Genomic DNA, 24027 nt, shown 5'->3' on the forward strand with positions numbered 1-24027 from the left:
TTTACTATATATATATATATATATATATATATATATATATAAGTATAGGGCACTATAAATTCATTTTCTTGTAGGCAGAACGGTTTTCTTGTTACAAGAACAGTGAGCTCTTAGTTAAAGAAAGTTTTCTTGTGTTCAGAATGGTTTTATTGCTACAAGAACAGATAGTTCTTAGTTCAAAAATATTTTTGTGGGTAGTTTTTTTCTTGCTACAAGAACAGTTATTAGCTCTCTAGTTTAAGAAATATTTTCTTGTGGTCATAATGGTTTTCTTACTACAAAACACCCCTTAGCTTTTATTCTCTTATGCTAAAGAAGCTAGACATTCTTTGCATAAGAATAATATTTTGGGTATTGGTTCATTAGCTGTAAAAAAAATTCTTAGAATAAAAACAATGTATGCAAGTCAAGATGATATTTCTGTGATGATAACAATTGACGGAAGCGTGGAATCGTGGAAATATTGTTATGTAATATTATGCGGTGCCCAGGCCATCCTCATACAAGGGGGCCTGCATGCCTTTTTTCGTAAGGCGTAATCGGGCATTTTTTGTCTTCGTAATCCGTGAACAGCCTCCCCCAAAATCAACGTAATTCGTAATTGCACATTAGCCACAAATCGTAGAGTCGTAATCAGCTCTGAGACTCATCAGCTCTGAAACGTCATTCGTAATCGGCGGCGAAAATTTTGCGTAATCACTATGCCACCCCCTGCCCCATGCAGGCCCTCACACATGTGTCTGTGTATTTACTGTGTGGTGACAGGGTAGGGGGTTCAATGCATGAGGGGCGAAATGTGGTCCCAGAAATGTAACTTTGTAAACTGTCTTGACATTGCCTGGAATATATCATGCACGCTATATCCTCTCCATTCCTCCGCTATTACGTGAAGGTGCGGAGGAACGCAACAGAGGAACGGAAATAGCGTTCACATATGAAATTCAGGGAAGGCATGAAGATGGCGTATACAGTTTGTTCTTTACGCTATTTACCTTTTAGCGACCGAAAGCAATGCTGTGTGTGTAAACTTTACACCCTCGTAAATCTTTATTATTGTAAGGCATTTAAGTTATAGTTGATAGCTGGCTTACATCATTCTTATGTCGCTTTGATTTCCTTTAAGCCGATAGTCACACATTGACTGACAGTTCAAATTTATGAGACAACGCGTACATACGTACGCAAGCTTGTGGGACCTATAGAGTAATTTTAAATGTTTTATGACAAAAAAGTAATTATAAAGGTGATCTACTTACATGTGCATCCATGCCCCACAACTGGAACACGGACTTCTTCTGCACTTCCCGCAGGGGTACGTTGCCTGGCGGTGGGACATGTTGGTACATCCACAAAGATAGGTTCACGATGGGTAAAAATGTGTCACATCCATTTTGAAGATATCCAAACCTGTTATCATTTCATCGTTGTGGCTAATAAATGAAAACAAACTTTGAAGGCTGTAACAGGACAGACGTATCAAGGCTATAGTCTGTCACTGTTTGACGCAATGTTCACTGATATATGCCATATATAGACTGTTTACCGTTAATGTTTTGACGTTTTTTTCCCGCGCGTTGGACACCTCCCTAGCAACAGTAACTAACAACACTAACGTTACCGTTAATGTGTTGACGTTTTTTTCCCGCGCGTTGGACACCTCCCTAGCAACAGTAACTAACAACACTGGAACCACAACACTGCCCCTTCCGTATTGCTTTTATTGTTGTACAACAAAGTTGTTGCGTACTCGGACGTAGTTAAAGAAAAAATATATATCGTAATAGGGCCGTAATAGGGTCAGGTAGATTAAACAACACCGTTTCACACATAATGTATCGGGCTGTCCAGGTGCCGAACCGTCCAGGCGGCTGGGTGCCGAACTATCCTGGGCCAGGTGCCGAACTGTCCTGGGCAAGGTACCGAGCTATTATGGGCCAGGTGCCGAACCGTCCTAGTAGGTGCCGAAGTGTCCAGGTGCCGAAGTGTCCAGGTGCCGAAATGTCCTGATACCCACGAGACCCTGGGTGTCCTGGACGTTGGACCCATGTTTATCTACGATGAACAACCGCCTTAAAGCGGCCATGAAAACATGTTGTCGTACTTCATTCTACACGAGGGAATTTGCCATCCAAATATTCTATGACTGACTTAAGCTTCGTATTAGTTTCGTTAATACTTGAGTCAAAAAGGATAGTTAAGGTGCATTCACACAGTCTTTTGTAAAATTTTATTATTATTGTTTTCGAGGACATGCAACACATCTTTCCGAGACTTTGACCTGCAGACGCACTAAAATGATGACTCTACTTCGGTCTGGTATCTTCTTCCTTGCCAAATTCTTGCATGCTACATAACTGTTCAAGATTTAAACCTGCACAGTCAGCCTTAGGGGAAAACCACAAATAGTTAGTTTCCTGCTGAATCAGTGCAGACTACGTGACAAAAAAGCTGACACTCATCGCTATTATTTGCTGACGGCGGCTGTTCGGCAGTACACTAGAGCATGTTTGCCTTGGACAAACGCCAGAATATAACTCACGGGTCTCAATGACCAGAACAAACAGTGGGGCAACACCATGTAAAGTTCCTCAACTGATAGCGCTCGGCGTAGGTCAGCGGGTGTTCGTGTTGTTTTTCTGCACAGCTCGTTTGCAAACCTTCTACAACAGCAACACATTGACTACGACCGTGACCCAACATGGCCACACCGTTAGCAGGTCAAATCGTACTGTTTACGGGAGTGGCTGCCTTCATAATTCTTCAAGCTTCCGCCCGAAACTCAGCCCAACAGGCGTCGAGTTTCCAAAACCAAGTGAAGAAATATCAAGACAGCCGAGCAGATATCGTCTTTCTGTTGGACAGCTCTGGAAGCGTCGGAGAGCATAATTTTCAGGTCATACTATGCTTTCTCCTTATCCCCGTCAACAATACTAATGATGTTTTCGCCATTTTTGCAGTTGTGATAGCGTGTAGCTGGTTCGGTTTTCAGACGGAGGTCATAAACAGACATTTATGGTTCTTGGTTGCGTCTTGGTGCCGAGGTGCACCTTTATTGCCATCTCGAGGTCTCTTTTAGCATTGCATCAGTTTGTGTTTTGTATTCAAGCATTAGAACTTGTAACTCCATGATTCAAGCTTGTCCACATCATGTCGACTAGTTGACCGAAATCCATCGGTTTGTATGTATATGAAGTGTAAACAGTAGTTCTGAGTGCTTTTATATAAACACTGCCATTTTACATACTCAACGGTTGTTCAACTGAGGGAGTATTTTGAAATATCATACTCCTTAGCTTGGTTGTTACCTTCGCCTAGAAGATTATGTTTTCACTAATTTCAGGGGCGTTCCTGAGTCTGGGTGTGGGTGTGTGTGGGTGTGAACACGATAACTCAAGAACGGCGGGATGGATTGTCTTGATATTTGGTAGGTAAGTAGGCCTTGATGAGACCTGGAACTGATTAGACTTTGGGCCCCCGGCAGCTTGTCATTGTACTGCAGCAGAACTTCCGGTTTTAATATCTCATGATCCAGGCATTCTAGGGTCACAAAATTTACATGGTAGATAGCTCTTGTGTTGGAGATGAAGTGACAGGAGTTTGAGCCCCCTAGCTGCTTGCTCTGGAACTGCAGGGGCGTTTGTTATAATAGCACAGTATATTGTTATAATAAGATATAATTCATGCAATTGAGGATCCTATTTGCATAATCAGGGGGATTAATGTAGGAAAGTCATTTGGTGAAGGTATGAGATCGTGGAACTCTAGTTTACTTCCTGTTTTGGGGATAAACGTTCATATGAAAAATGGGATGAGAAACGAGTATGTGAAGTGTATAATGAGATCACCAACTCAACGGATTACCAAAATTTTCGACTGAATCGCTCGGTCTTCCTCGGCTCGTGGTTTTGTGACGTCCACCCACCGAGGTTCTCTCTATGAGTAGAACAATTTTCAGTTGCTCATAACACATTTTACTTCCTTCTTTCTATTTCCTCAATTCGCTCTTTAACCCAACTACCAACTGCAGACAGAGATCACATTCGTGGAAAACTTTCTCAGCCAACTGACCATCAGTCCTCACGCCTCGCGAGTCGCCGTCGTGTCGTTTGACGACGTTGCCCGGACCCACATCGACTACATTAGGTCACCCAAGAACAAGTGCTCGTTTCTGAGGGAACTGAAGACGGTGAAGTACACTGGAGGGTCGACAAATGCTGACGACGCTTTCCGCTTGGCACAGGAGCTACTGCGGCCACGGTCTGCCTTCACACATGAGGCGCCGGTTAAACAAGTGAGAACTAACACATTTGTATTATACTATCATGAGAGTTCTCCTGTGTTGGTAGTTACATGTTTAAAGTTAAAACTTTTGGTCCAACACAAAAAAATTCTCTAACCTAGAGCTTTCGACCAGTCACTCTGGTCTTCCTCAGTAGTCTGTGAGTATTTTAGACACTGAACAAGACTATTTCTTGAGAGGGGTGAAAGAAGCCATATAGATCAGGGCCCATCACCCTTCCTTGAACCGCGACGGGGGCCGACATCGTCTACCAGATACCTTTGACCCAGTGTTGACGTCACACTTCAAAGAAGCCACGTGACAAGCTTCACTGGGTCAGTCTACTGAGGAAGACCAGAGTGACTGGTCGAAAGCTCTAGGTGAGAGAACTTCTTGTGTTGGACCAAAAGTGTTAACTTTAAACATCTAACTACCAACACAGATGAACTTGCATGGTAGTATAAGTGAGAACTGACTAACGCATTTGTATCATATTATTTTGTTTATTTGCTTATTTATCGTTTACTGCATGTCTTATACAATTTCAATCATTTGCAATGCTTCCAGTATAGTCTGAATATTTTCAGGGCTAAAATGACTGGTTTTGATTCGTACTGCAGCTAGGTTTACTGCAGCTGCTGCAATATTACAAATGTGGTATTTGACTGCAGTTTACAGTATGTGTATATTATTATGCCACGACACTGTACATTTTCCAATATTGCAGCAGCGACACCTAGCTGCAGTACGAATCAGAACCAGTTATTGATTGTTGCCCCCAACTTGATAACTTCTCGTTTTTTAGGTGGTGGTCTACCTAACGGACGGCAAGCCGGACAACGACAAAAATCCTGTGGGCAGGGCCAACAACCTCAAATCTGTGTACAATGCAGAGATATATAGTATTGGTGTCGGTAAGACCATCAAGAAATTGTTTTTTAACCTGCACTGGTGGTTAGAGTCCTGTGTTAAGCTTCGGTCACAAACCACCGTAAGTGCTTCTGCGTGCTGTCTACGTGCAAAAACGTGGGCAAACGTAGGGCATCCGTGCGTGGTGAGTACCACCTCCGTACGGAATCCTACGGATTTGGGAGCACGCAGACACGCCGTAGAACTTTAAGTGGATGTAAAACTTTTTCTGCGTTCGGTCTGCGGATTCACCACCCGTGCGTGCGAGTACGGGCGACGCGCGAGCCCTGTACGTACCGTACGGAAGAAGCACGTGTGAGCACGACCTCCTTACGGTAAGGTTGCAATCGCACAGAGATTGTACGTTGTAAGCACGTACAACTCTATTACCACTTGCGCAACGTACGATGCACGCAACCGCTCAGGCCAGACGTGGCGGCAGACCACACTCGTACATTTGCGCAACTGTGCGAGTGACGTGCGTCGATACCACTCCTTCCCCACGTTTTCAGTAAAACGCAGCAGACGTAGCCTCCCAAAAACGTACGGACAAAAAGCACGTACGGCGGGTTGTGACCGAGGCTCTAGGTCTTGTAAACCATTTCTTAATTATGTGAACCATGGGGTTACAACATGAACATATACTAGGCACTACTGAACTCAATTAGATTGTTTGTTTTCAAGGCGACAGCCCTAACAAGCAGCAACTCCACGAGTGTGCCACAGACGCGAGCCACGTCTACCTGTCTTCAGACTTCGTGGACGCAAAAGATCTCACGAAAAGAATTCGAGGAGGTGAGTATTATGAATTATTTTGTTCTTGATTATCTCGTTATTAGTTATTTTTTTAAATATTCCAACATATAATCTCAAGACGTGGTGACAGCACACTCAAGTTATATCAACTTATATTAATGCCGCCACCAACACAGGGGACAATACAAAAATCATTTTCACCTGAGCGAAGTGAGGAAAGTCGTGTAAAGTGCCTTTCCCAAGGGCACAAGATCGGTGACATGTCAGGACTCGAACCCAGGACCTCTTGTTTCTGAGTCGAGCACTCTGCCGCTACGCCACACGACCCCAGCATTAATTATTTGGCTTTTGGATTGGTACAACCTTTTAAATTGAAAGAAATTTTACCCGTACCAGTAGTACAGGGCTTTATCTAAAAAAAATCAAACTCTACTACTGGATAAATTACTTCCGGACGTTTCGAGAGGTCAGCAGTGTTGTTTCAGAACCTTCTTAAACGACAGGTAAGACGTGGCCACTCCAACTGTGGCAGGTAGGCCGTTCCAGGCAAAAGCTCCCCTATACGCAAACTTTCTTCGGCCAGATTCCAGTCGGACTTTAGGAAGTTTTAAAGATAAGTTTGAGTTGTGCCTAGTTTGGTAAATATGAGATGTTCTACAGAACACTTGTAGGTATTCCGGTACTTGTACTATGTATGATTTTTAAGCGCCCCTTATCTTAACTTGATTCCTGTTTGTACAGACTCCTACTCTAAGAGGTACGAGACTAATGGCGTGACGTCAGCGGACTGCTCGTCCCCAGGCTGTGGGGCGAACTCCGAGTGCGCATGCGGGTCGGCGACCGGGGAGTACGAGTGCGCCTGTAAGCCAGGATACTATGGAACCGGCAGAGGAGCACCGTGCACCCGTGTGTCTGAGTCTACTTCAATCATTTTTTTAATAATCTTATACCTAATCTTTTAAATCTTGTTTTAAAGGGGCATTATGTAACTTTTTGCACCAAAAATCACCAAATCTTTTGTTTTAAGGAATATTCGTGTGATTGCAATTTACTTCCATTTTTAACATATTTGTGCAATTATCTCACATGACATTTTTAATTGGCGCTAAAACAGTCCATATGAGGCGCACTCAGTTTATGGTGCCACCCCAAACTACTATAATGTAAACAAACATGGCAGGCAGCTCCATACAAGATTTTAAACTCACTCGTATGGAGTCAGATCTTGGCATCTCTACCTCCTGAATTACACTTATTTGCAATTGAGTAGGGTTGATTCAGCTTACTTTGTAAAGAAATGTCGAGAAATTGACTTTTTGTGTTGCCTAAATGTTACATAATGCAGCTTTAAACAAGATTGTTATAATAATTAGCTTTGAAATACAAAATACAAAAAAAGGAGGTAATGACATTGTGACAAAAAGGGCTAAACGTTCAGGCCAACACTTTAGAACTTACCCAAATTTTCGGCCGACTCCGTCAGCCTTGATCACCGAATCAACCCGTCTACTGCAGCTTCCGGGACGTGACATCCATGAACAAGGCTGACGGCTTATGCATGGGGCATCAAAACTCACCTACCTGAAGTTTAGACCATGAAAAAATAACATTGACGAAACAAACAAATCATGGTACAAACGAGTACCTTGATACGAGTATACCTCAAGGACATCAAACTAACGTGATCTACATGACATGATTGTACGTTAATCCCTCACACTCTCCAAACCTTGTCCTTCCTCCAGCGTGTCCGAAAGGCCGCTACAAGGAACTCCTGGCGCCCAGCGTGTCGGGATGCCCGGGGACCTGCCCGGCTAAGAGCAGCACCAAAGGCACGGCGTCCACCAGTCCCAACCAGTGTGTCTGTAACGAGGGGCATGAAGGAAACCCATGGGGCTCAGGGTGCAAACGTAAGGAAACAACGTTAACATGAGAAGATATCTATAAACTCAGAGCTAAAATACCACAATAACATGTACTGCATATCGTCTAAACAGACTTTAGTACATGTACAGTCTATTGTGGTCTAGATAATGTTGATGGTAAGCAACATGGATGTTTTAGCAAAAACTTTCAGATCGTTTGTCGTTAGGTTGGTCCACTGTCACTGTCATAACAGGTGGATTAGTAAGGATGTGTCTTATATTAAGGTTGCCATTGGAGTGTCATGATATCTGACTGCATAGAATGGGCATGTCAAAGAATGAGGCATTAAACTCGCTAATCATCATACAGCCGAAATAACCAGTCTCTCGTGATTATAGCCTGGTGTCCAGCCTTGTTAGCTTTAGTCCGCTACCCAAGATCGGTGGGGAGCGGATCTTGGATAGCGTACTAAAGCTAACAAGGCTGGGCACCAGGCTATCGTGATTATGCAACGTGACGGGATGATTTTAACCCATGTTGCTTTGATGAACAGCTGTTCGCTGTGATCCCAGACTGGAGGCTCCTGATGGAGGAACCGTGCAGCCAGCAAACTGTAACAACGAGTATCTCACCACGTGCCAATTCCAGTAAGAGTCACTTACAAAGTTACCGTCTTTCTTTTGTGCAGTTGTAGCATTTTCCTTTGAGATTATCAAAGAAAGTGAAAAAATTAGCAAAAGTTAGATTCAACTTATCTTGAAAGTTCATCTGTGTTGATAGAAGTCATTATGCAGCAAGTTTAAAATGTAATTTCCAACACAAGAAATTGGACTCACCCAAATTTTCGACTGTACAACACCAGTCTTTGTCAAGGAATGAACAATCCACCGCTTCCGTGACGTCACGCAGGTAACAAACGTGACTCCGTGAGCAGTAGATCATAGGTTGCACGAGGGGTTAAAGAGGCCATCTACATCAGGGCATTACAACCATCTCTCAACAGAGACGGGGGGCGCCACAGACTTTCTGCAATTGTGTTGGAAATTAGATTCAACTGTACACATGAATGTATGCATGCATTATATAACCGAGGTGTACAAGTTGGCTTATTTGGGATTAATAGGTCACTGGCCAGGCGTTACGCCACCGTAAACACCTCAAAATGACTACTATACCCGCCATTACCAAGTATCATCAGGATTCATTAGATATGCTGTACTCATACAATCAACAAATGCTTGAAAAAAAACTGCAGTACCGTAAAAAGCAAAACACCTGGTGGACTATTTTTGACCTTGACCTTCGTATTTACAACAGCTACTGACAGACCAAATAACAAAAAGATCAATCCACAACTATTCGAGTTATGACGTTGACTTCCATACAGACCCACATCACAGCCACTCCACCAAGCCTAAAACATAGCCTTCTGACGAAGGTAAATAGATGAACATTCAGAAGAATTAGACGGTTGATAATGTACTGTGTTTTCCCAGATGTAACTACGGGTACAAAATGTTAAGTGGAACACCGGAAAGAACGTGTCACGCCAACAAGACCTGGAGTGGAGCCCCCGTCATCTGTCAGAGTACGTACAAACACTTTTCTTCAATATCATGAAAGTTCATCTGTGTTGGTAGTTACATGTTTAAAGTTAAAACTTTTGGTCCCACATAAAAAATTATCTCATCTAGAGCTTTCGAGCAGTCACTCTGGTCTTCCTCAGTAGACTAACCCAGTGAAGCTTGTCACGTGGCTTCTTTGAAGTGTGACGTCAACACTGGGTCAAAGGTAGCCACGTGACAAGAAGCCACGTGACAAGCTTCACTGGGTCAGTCTACTGAGGAAGACCAGAGTAACTGGTCGAAAGCTCTAGATGAGAGAACTTTTTGTTGGACCAAAGATTTTAACTTTAAATAGGTAGAAACATGTTTTGTCAATGACTTCAATGTCTTCAAACTTATATGCCATTTCTTTGACACACAAATAACAGGTAGCTGATCTTCACAATGTGTTGACAAGACGTAGTGTACTTGTTAACAGCGAGGTCAAAATGTTTTTATTTTTCAGAACCAATAAACACCGTTTTGTGTGCCTTTCAGCTTATATTGATGAAGGTCAAAGGATTGTGTTGGTGCTTTGCAATCAAGTAAATTTGCACACCAAAATATCCTCGTATGTGCTTGCTCTGTGCATGTATCAGAGAAAACTCGAGAGTTTTTAAAAGAATATACACATTTTATCATGGTGATAGGCTCCGTTTTTCTGAAAAACAATCATGAGCAAATAGTCATCTTTCACCCTTACATGAGAAATATTCGAATGTTCTGCACAGGAATAGAGTGCCAGGGTCTACCTGAGCCGTCAGACGGTCAAAGGGCATGTGTGACGTCAGACGGTCAACAGGCGACTGGAACATATCCTTATGAAACCACTTGTACATTCACCTGTAACAAAGGATACACCTTACAGGTACGTATCTAACCTCTGTACACTACACAAAAAGTGGTACTTATCAATGAAAAGTTTATTGCAAATTCGTGACCGAAGGCTAATTGCAAATTACAAAACATAAAAGAACAATGACATAGAGTATAAAATAACTTAAGTCTACATGATAAAGGTAGCTGTCTAGAACTATAAATATGTCTAAAACTATATCTGAAGGGTTTGACTTCTGTTCTGTAAACCATGAAAGACGTAATGTCCCACCTTTTCCAAAATTTGTGGGTTTGGGGAAGTTAAAAGAAGAATAGTTTTTTCTTGGTCCGTAAGTTTAGTAAAATTGGGATAAATTGTAGAAGTTTCAGTAGTCAATTCAATAAGAATAGATGCCTGATACCTGAGTATACATGATACCAAACATTGCTTTCTGATGGAGATGTTAAAGATATTCACTTAGGCTACTAGTAGGTATTCTAACCGAATATTTCTTGTGCATGATGTGTCATACACATGATACGAGATGCAACCGTATATCTATGCAAATGATTTGGACTAAAAGTAGACTGGCTACATATCCATGTCTGTTTCATGACATGAGCAAATAGAGACCATTACAGGGTCAATATGTCATTTTCTTTTCTTTAATCCAATACTATATTACTGGTGATATTATAGGGGAGCAAGGTACGGAGATGCTTACAAGAGGGGAAATGGGACGGCTCAAAGGCAAAGTGTCTCGGTATGTGTCATACATAGTACACAGTATATACTGTTTGTTTTATTTATTATTTTATTATCTTATTGTTTATTCATTATTTGCACGTATCAAAAAGTTACATGATCAAACAATAACAATAAGAGAATATGCGGGGTAGGCCAGAAACCTAGGTGGTTTATTAAAGGGCCTACCCCAAACAAAGGTAACTATGATACATGACGAAACATATTTGAACTAAACATCAAAATTAAACAATGAAATAATTGATTAATTAAACAAAATCAAGACACAGAAATAATAACTGAAGTGTGTAAACTAGTTTTTTACATCTACGAAAAGAAATTAAATAAAAGTCTTATTAGTCAGGTCGCTGTTGCAGAAATAAACCGATAAGATAATAAAAATAAAAATATACGAAAAATCAATTTAAGTAGCAAAATAATAGAAAAATAAAAGCGTTTATCATTTCTTGGCTTTATTTTCCTCTTTGGCCACTCCACTTCTTATGGAAATTTTATTGATGTGTAGAATTTTGTAATGAAAGAAGGGCACGTTATTAGTATAGCCACATGGCATTTGAACAAATGAATAAACAATCTTTGACTTTGGTACGCCTTTCCTTCCAAGTGACTCAAGGAGTGTTCCTGTACATGGCTATTTCTTTAAACTGACACGATACATAGAACTTTATTAACACAACAAAAGTACAGCGACTTTCATAAGGTCTAAAACTGCATGTAGACATACAAATACATGGGCAGAACGAAAATAAACTACATACAAAACAATAGATGAGTCAACTAATACTACTTGTTCTAAGGTCTAGACATTCTTTGATATATTTACCTATTTCTACACAGTAAAGGTTATTGCCTTCTAGGATGAAATTAAATTTATCTATAGCATGAAATGTAACAAATTCTGATGAGCAAGCGGAGAGAATGTTGGACAGCTTTGTGCGTTTATCGTTATATAGTGTACATTTCAAAATAAAATGTTGTTCGTCTTCAATATCTTTGGAACAGAATGGACATATGTGGTCAATGTGATACACTCTGTCTAGATCTGATTTTATTCGTTAAGTTTGGCATTACAAAATATTCCTTGCTAGCAAGACACAGGGATAGTTATTCTTTTTTGAATACACATACAGATGTCTCTTTTTCTTGTCAGTTAAAAAGTGTGACGCCTTACCGATGGTGGTAAACGCCACCGTGAGTCCGTCCTCCTGTGTTAGTGAGGCCCAGAAGTTTGACACGGCCTGTCAGTTCACCTGCCAAGATGGCTACAGGATGGACGGAACTGCCAACAGAGTTTGTCAGGAAGACGGCAGCTGGTCCAACCGACAACCATCGTGTATAGGTACGTGTTACGTTTTCATACTTGCGGTAAGGCCACACCAATTTAATTTCTTGGTTAACGGATTTTTCTAGAAAAATAATGGAGCGGGCGGGCAAATAAAAAGTAAGAAAAACAGGCCTAGGCGTCCTATTATGGCCCAAAATGGTACGATAGGAGCCATGAAGTCAACACACCAGGCTGGTTCAAAATTTAAACAATGAATTTTGAACTTTTAATGATGCCAATGCATTGAAAGATGGAATAACTGTAACAACTAGGATGAAAAGGACTGTTTTCAACTGTTCAGGGCAAAAAAATGAGCATTTTGCAGTTGATTCTGAATTTTTATTTTTATTTGCAAATCAGAAAAAAATGAAGCGGGCCAATCCGTTAACTAAGAAATTAAATTGGTGTGGCCTAAGTGGAAAATACAATAGTTTGCAACTCTCAACAAAGAGGTACATGTCGGGACACAACACGGAGAAAATTTACCTGACCGACACTAAGATAACTACTCATCAGCTCCCAAAGGCCTGGATGGGTTCATACTACTACATTCCACAAGGTGGCGTTACGGCAACGATACGGTCCTAAACGTGACAAAGCTATTCTTGCAAGGATGGGCTTGTTTTAATATCGGATCACCTGCAAGCAAAAACATTCACGTCACCTGTATAAAGCGTTAGTACATTGACTGATCTTTGTAAAAGGTATCGAAATAAAGGTGATGTTAGCATGGAAGTTGATATGAGTAAAATACAATGTGAGAAACTTAAAACTGTTCTCCAACCAAAGAATCACTCAGTTAAAGTTTCGAGTAATTCATGAGTTGCAGAACAGTTAAAAGTTTTTTTTATAATATGCGTTATATGATAGACATCATGATGTACCATAATCTTCTATATAGATGACCAGTCGCCACGCCTGGTCATCGGCTGTCCAGCGGACATCGTGAACAGTACAGAACAGGGTCAGAACTACCTGACTGTCGACTGGACAGTTCCTGCAGCTGTAGACAACTCGGGGAAGACACCCAAGATGACCGTGACGCCGGCTGGCATCAAACCTCCTCACAAGTTTCCCATCACAACTGGGCTGCCGACTGTTGTCACCTACACATTCACTGATGACAGCGGCATGGCGAGCTCTTGTGGATTCGAGGTCAACGTTTTGGGTAGGTGTTATTTTCTTCACCCTTTGCAATTTTTATCTACATGAGTTGATAGCACTCGCATCAATGTTGGTTTATTTATTTATTTGTATCAACAGAAGCATAACTTGCAGCCGTGACGAAGGCCGAATTCCGATGCTAGTTTACAACATCAATCATTGACCAATGATAGTAGAGTCATTAATACAAATTACAATTACATCTGAATCGACAGATTAATCACTTTGGCTCAATGAGATTAAATATTTACAATAATACCTTGTATCAATAAAGGTTATTAACATAAAATTACAGTCATCATCATCGTAAATTAGTTATTGGGCTACAAGGAAGTAGTGTTGGATGTGTAAAGACCAAACGATCAAAAAGCTAACCTCCAAGAACTCAGTGATGAACTCCAGCATTTCAAGAAGATAGTTTGATCCGTATTCCATTTATCTCATCTTCTTTTTCAATAGATACGGAGAAACCTAAGCTTATTGAACATTGTGTGAATTACAAAGTGGAAACAAACGACGAAACTGTAAAAGTGGACTGGACTGAGCCGGTTTTCACTGACAACTCCAAACAACCTGTGAGAGTGAACTGTGACAAGGACAGCGGACAGCGTTTCTATTGGGGGACGGCCTGGGTCACGTGTACAGCACGTGATAGCCACGACAACTCCGCCGAGTGCCGTTTCTCCGTCACCGTAAGCCGTAAGAGAATGTTTGAAGAATTATAAATTCCTGGTAGCAGATCCTCTCTATAAATTGCTCTCTATTAATAAAGCAGATCTAAATGTTTTTTTTGCTAAGTTTCTTGTTCTTCTTCTTCCGTTTCAAACAAAGTCATAACCTGGGCCAGACGTCTGTCACCATGGTAACCGGGGCTGTAGTAACACGCTGAGGTGTTAGGTTACATTATGTAGAACAGAGTTGAAGAGGTTGCTCACCGTACATATGAATGTGAGAATAAACAGTGAAGTACAGTAACTGTTACATTGTGCATTTGCTTTACAAATGTTACCGTTCTAGTTCATAACAAATTGTACAAGATACAAGGTATCATATCTGTTACTGTGTCATTGTAATTTTTCAAAATGTTCTATATTTCAGCTACGTCATGCCCCCACCAAGATCCACCAATCAACGGCGCGCTCTCGTGTGACGACTTTCAGTCCGGTCAGTTCTGTACCGTGCAGTGTGATCAGCGATTTGACTTCCACACCGAACCGGCTCGTATGTACATCTGTGGGTCTGGGAACTGGAGAACAGATCCTCACGGCATGGACACCAAATGGCCAGATTGTTCTTGTACGTACATGTCATACTATCATCGATCTTAGTTATGTTTACCGAAGAAAAAACATCTTGTTTTTGCTCAGTTTCTTCTTCCTCTTCTTCTCCAAACACTGACCTCTGACCTGAGCCTATGCTGTTTCTGTTGCTATGGTAACTAGTTTTGGGTTATATCATGTTGCAATTTTATAGCAGGAGGGATTTAGACTCCTGTCTGACAATATATATTAATGTGACCATATGCAGACCATATGTGAAGGTAAACATTATGTATTTGCCTTGCAAATGTTACCTTTCTAGTTTGAAACTTCGTCTGCTTTTAATTTAATTATTAGAAGTTACAAATTATTATGGAAGAATTGGAGTTACCCAAATTTTCGACTGTATCACACACGTCTTTGTCAAGGAACGAGTCAAAAGATTCTATGGCGTCACTTCATAGACCTGAATAGTGACGAAGGACGCTACAAACTACCTGTGGAATCTGCGTGAAGTGAAGACAGTGAATCGGTAGATTCACCCCTTGACAGATGACGTACGTACAGTTAAAGATTTGAGTAAGTCTAATATGAAGTTTAAACTTCTTCAAAATAGCCGTCAGGCCTTAATGAGGCTAGCCTCTACCAGGCTTGGGGAGACGGCTGGAAAGATTAGAAATCGGCCAAATAGAGAGATAAGCATGCTAAGGGAGTTTGTCCGTTCAGCCGGCGAAATGTTCTCTTAACGAACAAACTCCCTTGCCTGCCATGCTTATCTCTCTATTTGGCCGATTTCTACTCTTTACAGCCTTCTCCCCAAGCCTGGTAGAGGCTATAATAAGGCCTCAGAGCTTATAAATGGACAGATAAAAACTACAACAACGACTGCCAGGGTTTGAGAATTCGCGTAAACCATGTTCTTTTTTCCATGGTTGCAGTGAAACGAATTCCAGGGTTCTCCAAAGGAATCGAGTTCCAGTACTACCTTGGAGACTGTGAGGACGAGGAGACTCAGAAGTATATCAAACAAAACTTTATCGACCTCTTCAACAGCACGGTGTTTGGGAGGTACGGCGGTTGTGTAGGTGAGTCCAACATTACCTCGACTCTCTGAGCAGCAAGAGATGATTATGAAGACAAATACCGAATATATAATGTGTTCTGGTCGTAAAACTACCAGGAAGATTGAGGGATTTGGGTGAAAATTTCGTTAACTGCTTTAAGTAGTGCGACCGGTGCAATAGCTCAATTGGTAGAGTGCTCGCTTTGTAACCGGGAGATCGTGAGTTCAAACCCCTGCCGGGTCATACCAAAGACTTTAAAAATGGTACACACTTCTTTCTCTGCTTAGCACTCAGCACATATGAGAAAGAGTGTGGGAAGGTCAAACACACAGCACTACCAGCGGACTAGCCCCCTGCTGTAGTGCCCTGCACAATTGTGTGTCGCCCAAGGGCTACGGAAATGGAAATGGGCACCAAAACCCTAGTATGCTCTGTATAGAGCACGGGTAGACCTTTTTTTAAGTAGGAGAACATGTACAGTTTAAAGTTTCTCATCATGAATTCCATCCCGTTGGACTGTAAACAGGCAACGTGAAATGTAGAGTGGAGAACGTGGCCCTGTCGTGTAGTGAGGAGGAAGTGGAGGTCCCAGAGGAAGGCGCGGGACTGGACGGACCTTCCAGGAGAAGACGATCCTTAAAGGAACGGGCAAGACTTCTTACCATTCGCCTCGACATCAAGACGCAGTACAAGGTACCGTATTTGATGTCATTATACTAGATTCTTAAGACGAATATTTCGTAAACTGTGTATTTTGCATGTAGATTTCCAGTGACTCAATGGAATAAGGACGATAGTCAGTGCATATTTATTCATGTGTTGTTTACAATAGTAATAAGAATGGTTTATTTGAAATTTCCCTCACACATGTCACACTTGCAGTCCTAAGACTGAATTATGGTGACAGTACATACATACATTATCATAGACTTATACAATTATTACTAAAGGTTAAAAATTATGAACTAGAGTTCCTCGATCTCATACCTTCGCCAAATGATGTTAATCTTTATGGCTGACAAATTATTGTGCCATTCTATTGTTTCCTCATAAATTATGCAAATAAGGTCCTGATTTGAATATATTATGTTTAATGATGTTTACCTTCACTGAACTTTCACATACCACATGTATAAAAATTCCAGGCAGTCATCATTACAGAATTATAACATTTTCTCATTAATTATGCAAATTATGTCCTCATATACATAATCAATATCTGCCTGTGTTTCTCTCCTTCTCAATTACCAATCTCACAAGCTTCAATAGTCTTATCATGGAATGCAGCTGGTTTATAGAATCTCCCCATAAATTATGCAAATCACATCCATATTTGCATAATTGTCATATAATTATATCAAGCATCATGAAAGCTACCTACATACCAAAAATCAAGACGATCCGTCAACCGGTTCTTGAGTTATGCTCTTTTTGATATTTTAAAACAGATAGCCCTGCAGTTCCAGAGCAAACTGACGTCACTTCTTCCCCAGCACAAGAGCTACCTACCATTTAAATTTCGTCACCCTAGCATGTCTAGATCATGAGATATCAAAACCGGAAGTTCAGCTGCAGTACCATAAGAAGCCGCCAGGGGGCCCAAAATCTAATCAGTTCGAGCTCTCATCAAGACCTACCCACCTACCAAATATCAAGATAATCCATCTAAGTTTTCTTGAGTTATGCTGTTGACAGACAGACAGACACACACACACACACACACACACGGCCATGAAAACATAACCTTCTCCAATTCTTGGCGAAGGTAATTACAACTACAATTTATGTACAGTCGAAGTGTACAATGTATAATAAAACTAGTACAATGCGTTGGTTAATTAAAAGGTGGACATTCGCGTGCTATATCAAATTATTAAAATCTTTAAAAATATTTCTATTTATACTAAGTAACTATAAATAAGAGGGGGTCATATAATAAAGTTCACAGTGTTGACTTATGTGTCCTGCTCGTTCAGGAGGATTGTCATATAGGGGATAGGACGTTTTTAGTATCTGTTCGTACGTGCTTTAACAGAGTCAAGTAGATGTGATGATCACATATAGCAGTGATTTGTTTTGCCATGTTGTATTTCATGTTTACAGAACTCAAAGTCTATACAGGGAGGAACAAAAGAGGTCAAGAAGAAAATAGGGGAACTTAAAGAGATCCTGAACGGAGTTGTGGAGAAGGCAAAGCAAGATGTGCGGGTAGGTTTTTATATTTATTTCATTTGCACAGTAATTAAAAATAATTTGAAATGGTAGACAAATTATATACAACAAATTAATGTGCAAGAGGGGGCAGAAAGCCTTCAGGGCTTGTACAAAAAGTTCTCCCTCAACACTTAACCGGGACGGGGGCCGACATCGTCTACCAGATACCTTTGTTGACGTCACACTTCAAAGACGCCACGTGACAAGCCCCACTGGGTCAGTTTACCGAGGAAGACCAGAGCGACTGGTCGAAAGCTCTAGCTGAGAGAACTTTTTGTAGTAGATCAAAAGTTTTGGGGTCGTGTGGTGTAGCAGCAGAGTGCGCGACTCGGAACCTAGAGGTCCCGTGTTCGAGTCCTGACATGCCACCGATCTTTTGCCCTTGCGAAAGGCACTTGACACGACTTTCCTCACTTCGCTCAGGTGAAAATTAGTATTATCCTGTCATGTATTTGTCCCTGTGTTGGTGGCGGCATTGATATATGTTGATAAAACTTGAGTGTGCCGTCACCACGTCTGATTACATGTTGGAATAAAAAAAAAGTTCTAACTTTAAAAATGTTGTATTTGATTGACATGTACGAGTTTGTTCCCAGACAGGACAGCTGAGTGACATGGCCGTGACAGCAGGTGAAGGGCGGAGAAGTCAGCTGGTGTCAGTTGCCCGAGTGAGCGGTCCGACAGGAGAAGACGTGGGGATAATAGACCTGGACACGGACGCGGTTCTGAGCTGTGACAGAGGACAGATTCTGAAGGAAGACTTTTGTGGTAGGATAGTAGTATCTGTATTTGTATCTGTATAGCCGGTATAACCACCCTTCGGCGTAACACACCAACTTCTGTATCTGTATATAGCCGGTACAACCACCCTTCGGCGTAACACACCAACTTCTGTATCTGTATAGCCGGTATAACCACCCTTCGGCGTAACACACCAACTTCTGTATCTGTATAGCCGGTATAACTACCCTTCGGCGTAACACACCAACTTCTGTATCTGTATAGCCGGTACAACCGCCCTTCGGCATAACACACCAGCTTCGCAGGTACGCGGAACGGCGGTAGCTGGCTACATTACACCGTTCAACTTGTTTCACCTAACCTTTGAACATCCAACTCTAGACACTGTTTAAAGCTATCTAATGACAATGCCCCTACTGTACCTGGTGACAGCGAGTTCCACTCTGCGATACTTCTAGGAAAGAGTGAATTAGTAGTAAGACAATAATGAGATGTATTGCATTCCAAAACTTGCTCCATTCCAAAACATACCATGCCAATACTATGGAATGATTAGCACATTTGGGAATTCTAAAACGTGCTCCATTCCCAAAGTTGCCCTGGCAACTTTACCGAAAGCATCCCAAAGCATCCTCTGGCAAACCATGTCTCTCAATATTGCAATGTTCTAAAAAGTATGAGTTGGTGATTATTTCTTCGACCAACTCTTGACGCCTCTTTGAAGAGGATTCAGATAGTTGATCTACAGTTTAGAAGGTGATGAACATCGCTTGAAGCATTCATGACAAACGTAAGATATTTTACGTACTATCTCCTGACCACTTATGGTCGAATTCTTGTCTTTGAAAACGCAAAATGAAGTGTATGCAGCGGAATCAGGACGACTCGGACCAATACCAACTCGGCCCATCGCAAATTTGGTCAACTCGGCCCACTGCCGCCCTGGTCAACTCGGCCCACCACCAAATCAACCATGTTGACTATGAGATTTTTTGAAGTCCCAAACCACCGATGCTTGAGCAATCAACATGATTTTATAGAGACCACGTCTTTTTTTTAGACAACTTCGAACTGTAGACTTTGAGGTTGTTTTTTTTTTTTAAGTCAAACCTCGCCTGCGCTTGAGCAGTTTTTTTTACAAACACATACATTAAAATGTACTTCTCCATACAGTTGACTGCCCGGTTGGAACCTACTACACTGATGTCAGTGGCGAGGCTACGTGCGACGTTTGTCCGCTGGGCTCCTATCAGGACGAAGAAGGACAGACCGAGTGTATCCAGTGTGAGCCGGGATTCTTCACTGCAGGCAACAACAGCAAGAACGCGACAGACTGCAGGGGTAAGACTGTTTTTCCATCACACCAATGAGATAGAATGTTTCACTTGTTTGTGTTCTTCATGATCATCGGCAACGGGCATTTCAGGACATCGGCCTGTCTCTGTGGTTTATTTGCAGCTATTGTTGTAAAACACATGGCGTTTCTCAACTGAGTTATTCAATAACAAATAGTTCAATGATATAATATGCATTACCATATTGACCCTACAAACATATTGATAGTTCATAAGAAATACGAATCCAATATCAGTGCTGCTTTTGGTGTCAATGAAATATTGTATCAGACGAACAACAATTAACATTATTATGTTAGCAATGGTGTACAAAGCGTAATGTGTTGAAGTAGCATTTCATGACTTACTAAAACACCGTCCAGAATAACATCACCCTGAATGCTATACCTTCCTACAGGTCAATGTCCACCGGGGGCATATTCAGAAACGGGATTAGAGACCTGCATGTTCTGTCCAAAGGGCACGTATCAGAACCAAGAGGGAGCCACTGAGTGCATCGCCTGTGAGGAGGGCACAACAACGGGAGAAGTGGGCACAGTGGACAAGGACGACTGCAGTGGTCAGCTAGCTTCACATTTCACACCAACAGTGTAACGTGTAGAAGTAACATGCCTACTGCCTTGTCAATGGACGAACAAAATATTAGTGGCAGGATTACGATATATAGAGAGTTTATTGCAAATACTTGCCCGAAAGGCTAATTGCAGATACAAACAACATAAGAAAGAAAATACAGTGGTATGTGAGACTATATCTACGTCTAGCATTATACTATATTCTACAGCATACATGGTACTAGTTTTTAATACTGGGTTTGACTTCTTCTGTTTAGGCAATAGAAGACGAATTTACCCACTTCTTCTATAATATGTAGGTTCTTTGATGTTTCAAGTTTTATGTTTGGACAGGACAATGTGGACATAGTCCACTCCTACTGCTACTTGGGCCTGATATATACTCTAGTTGGTACTACAAAGAAGTGTGGATTAATTCCAGAGGCTAGCCGACATCTCTCATACATATAGCCCTCAGCAAGACATATGGAGCCGCATAGTTTAACCATTTGTCAGGCTGAATAGGAGATGTAAACGGGAACTATACGGCTGTAGATGTACTGATGGGCGAATGTTGAATCTAACTTTATACTTTAGTAGGTAACCGTCTAATTGTAAATCAAAATGTAATTTAATTCAATCTTATCTAGTTTAAAGTTAAAACTTTTGGTCCAACACAAAAAAATACTCTCACTTAGAGCTTTCTACCAGTCACTCTGGTCTTCCTCTGTAGACTGACTGGGTCAGTCTACTGAGGAAGACCAGAGTGACTGGTTGAAAGCTCTAGGTGAGAGAATTTTTGTGTTGGACCAAAAGTTTTAACTTTAAACATGTAACTACCAACACAGATGAACTTTCATGATAGTTCAATCTAATCTAATTTAATCTCACTACCGTAAACGTCACTGTCCATTTTACAGGGCCATGTGTGCCCGGCAGTTTCTCCCGGACCGGTACAGATCCGTGTGCCCTGTGTCCAGTCGGCACGTTCCAGCCCGGACATGGTCAAACCGAATGTTTGTCCTGTCCTCTGGGCACGGGGACAGACGCAGTGGGGTCGGAAGCGTCCAGCGACTGCGTTGGTGAGTACATCTTATCATATATAATGATGGTAAACCTGAATTTGGTACATTTCATTTTGTTGCACTATTATCATGCTCTTTAACTCCAACCATTTTTGCTCTTTGTATTATTATATCATGCTCTTTAACTCCAACCATTTTGCTCTCTGTGTTAACGTACTGGGTTATTGGTACTGTTTATATGCCAACTTCACTTTTGACCATGAATGATATAATCAACAGAAAGCTTTAATCTTTTGTGACATTGTGTAAATAGTAGTCACGAGGAACTGAAATCAAGTGGTTGATTCTTACTCTAAAAAGAAATGGAATCCTTTAAACCAAGACGATTGAAACATTATTTTTGTATTCTCCTTTTCCTCAGAACTTGACTACTGCCAGTCCTTCCCCTGCCAAAATGGCGGATCGTGCAGCATGCAGGGGTCAGAGTTCAACTGCCAGTGCCCAGCCGGGTTTGAAGGCGACATGTGTGACGTCAATGTAGATGAGTGCGCGGCAATGCCGTGTTACTCCTTAGCTACCTGCTTGGATAGAGGTATCAGGATGTTCGAAACGATTTTGTCCTTGATAGCTAAGACAAGCTTCTTACCAACATATCAATGGGATTCTACATTTTTCACATCTTTGTTTGGCATTATCTTTAGGTGTTAAAGTTTGATGGAGTTAACATGTGTTTTTGGTTGTTGTGGATGAAAAGTATCTTTATATGAAGGTCTTCGTGATTCGCCATGTTATTTTGTTGACTCTTGTGTTTCCCGATGATCTAACCGTGTTACTTTGATATTGCGTTTCTCCTGACAGTTAACGGATATGAGTGTGTTTGTGCTTCCGCGTGGAGTTAATGTTTGTTGTTGTTGATGGTGGTGGTGGTAGTGGTGAAATATATCTGTAAATAAAGGTGCCGATGATCTAACCATGTTACTTTGATGTTTAAAGTTAAAACTTTTGGTCCAACACAAAAAATTCTCTCACTTAGAGCTTTCGACCAGTCACTCTGGTCTTCCTCAGTAGACTGACCCAGTGAAGCTTGTCACGTGGCTTCTTTAAGTGTGACGTCAACATTGGGTCAAAGGTATCTGGTAGACGATGTCGACCCCCGTCGCGGTTCAATGTAGGGTGATGGACCCAGTGTTGACGTCACACTTCAAAGAAGCCACGTGACAAGCTTCACTGGGTCAGTCTACTGAGGAAGACCAGAGTGACTGGTCAAAAGCTCTAGGTGAGAGAATTCTTTGTATTGGATGAAACGTTTTAACTTTAAACACGTAACTACCAACACAGATGAACATTCATGATAGTATGCTACTTTGATCTTGTGTACATGTGTCTCTTGACAGTTAACGGATATGAGTGTGTTTGTGCTTCCGGTTGGGCCGGTGAACGGTGTGACGTCAACATCGATGAGTGTGCGCCTGCGCCGTGTTTGAATGGAGCAACTTGTGTTGATGAGGTATGTATATTATTAGTTCTATACCACCATTAGATATTTATGTTATTATGAACAAAGCACGCAGGTGATACATAATCTGAAATATTTTGCAAAATGATTGTGTTTGATAACTGCGTTTAATTACAAAGAATGGGTGGCACTTTTACGTTCAAAGAAGTATTTCAACAGGATTAAGTCATTATGCTTAGCGAAATGGCAAAGAAAGAGGTTTTTTGGACTATTAAATGCAAATGTTATATATCTAATTAAAGTCAATGGCGATTAAAAGTTAAAGGTTTTAGAATGTTGAGAAGTTGTGATGAACCCCTTGACAGGACAACGGGTTCCTGTGCCTGTGCGCGGATGGATACAGCGGTACGTTCTGTGAAGTCAACATTGACGACTGTAGTGACAGCCCGTGTAACGACACCGCCGTGTGTGTGGACCTGGTGGACAGTTTCCAGTGCCTGTGTCAGGACGGCTACACCGGAAAATACTGCGAGGTCGACATCAACGACTGTGAGGCCGAACCCTGTCAGAATGGCGGAATGTGAGCACATTTCAAAATCTTTTTTTCTTAGAGCTTTCTTGATTTGAAGCACGTTTTTTAAGGTAGGCACAGGAAAATAGGTTTTCGAATGTTTTATTTATTTATTAATTTATTTCATTTAGCACATACATACATAATGAAAAATTATACAAAAATAATACGAAAGAAATAAATGTGCAAGGGCAGGAAGAAAAGCCGCAATGGCTTATTTAAAGTCCTCCCCTTCATGATTTTGCAATTTCTACAATAACAATGAAGAAGTAATAAAAAGATAGTAAACAAATAAAACGAAAAA

At 41.3% G+C, this 24027-nt stretch overlaps 1 protein-coding gene across 1 annotated transcript in view; it reads left to right on the top strand.

Moving 5' to 3' along the window:
* Nucleotides 1–2530: 2530 nt before the first annotated feature.
* Nucleotides 2531–24027, top strand: part of LOC109480102 (sushi, von Willebrand factor type A, EGF and pentraxin domain-containing protein 1-like) — a 47828-nt gene continuing 26331 nt past the window's right edge. Inside the window, exons 1-24 of the mRNA XM_019782258.1 lie at nucleotides 2531–2893; nucleotides 4028–4291; nucleotides 5085–5193; nucleotides 5873–5983; nucleotides 6686–6850; nucleotides 7690–7854; nucleotides 8364–8457; nucleotides 9307–9398; nucleotides 10146–10282; nucleotides 10931–10994; nucleotides 12147–12335; nucleotides 13222–13488; nucleotides 13944–14183; nucleotides 14583–14780; nucleotides 15682–15828; nucleotides 16334–16500; nucleotides 17911–18015; nucleotides 18618–18789; nucleotides 19936–20103; nucleotides 20515–20676; nucleotides 21592–21753; nucleotides 22118–22288; nucleotides 23091–23203; nucleotides 23518–23732. Coding sequence (XP_019637817.1) covers nucleotides 2699–2893; nucleotides 4028–4291; nucleotides 5085–5193; nucleotides 5873–5983; nucleotides 6686–6850; nucleotides 7690–7854; nucleotides 8364–8457; nucleotides 9307–9398; nucleotides 10146–10282; nucleotides 10931–10994; nucleotides 12147–12335; nucleotides 13222–13488; nucleotides 13944–14183; nucleotides 14583–14780; nucleotides 15682–15828; nucleotides 16334–16500; nucleotides 17911–18015; nucleotides 18618–18789; nucleotides 19936–20103; nucleotides 20515–20676; nucleotides 21592–21753; nucleotides 22118–22288; nucleotides 23091–23203; nucleotides 23518–23732 — 3872 coding nt within the window. The 5' untranslated portion in view covers nucleotides 2531–2698. The remainder of the gene's footprint in view (nucleotides 2894–4027; nucleotides 4292–5084; nucleotides 5194–5872; nucleotides 5984–6685; nucleotides 6851–7689; nucleotides 7855–8363; nucleotides 8458–9306; nucleotides 9399–10145; nucleotides 10283–10930; nucleotides 10995–12146; nucleotides 12336–13221; nucleotides 13489–13943; nucleotides 14184–14582; nucleotides 14781–15681; nucleotides 15829–16333; nucleotides 16501–17910; nucleotides 18016–18617; nucleotides 18790–19935; nucleotides 20104–20514; nucleotides 20677–21591; nucleotides 21754–22117; nucleotides 22289–23090; nucleotides 23204–23517; nucleotides 23733–24027) is intronic.

The sequence above is a fragment of the Branchiostoma belcheri genome, unplaced genomic scaffold, assembly GCF_001625305.1.
Source record: "Branchiostoma belcheri isolate BF01 breed outbred unplaced genomic scaffold, Haploidv18h27 scaffold5, whole genome shotgun sequence".
Taxonomy (NCBI): Eukaryota; Metazoa; Chordata; class Leptocardii; order Amphioxiformes; family Branchiostomatidae; genus Branchiostoma; species Branchiostoma belcheri.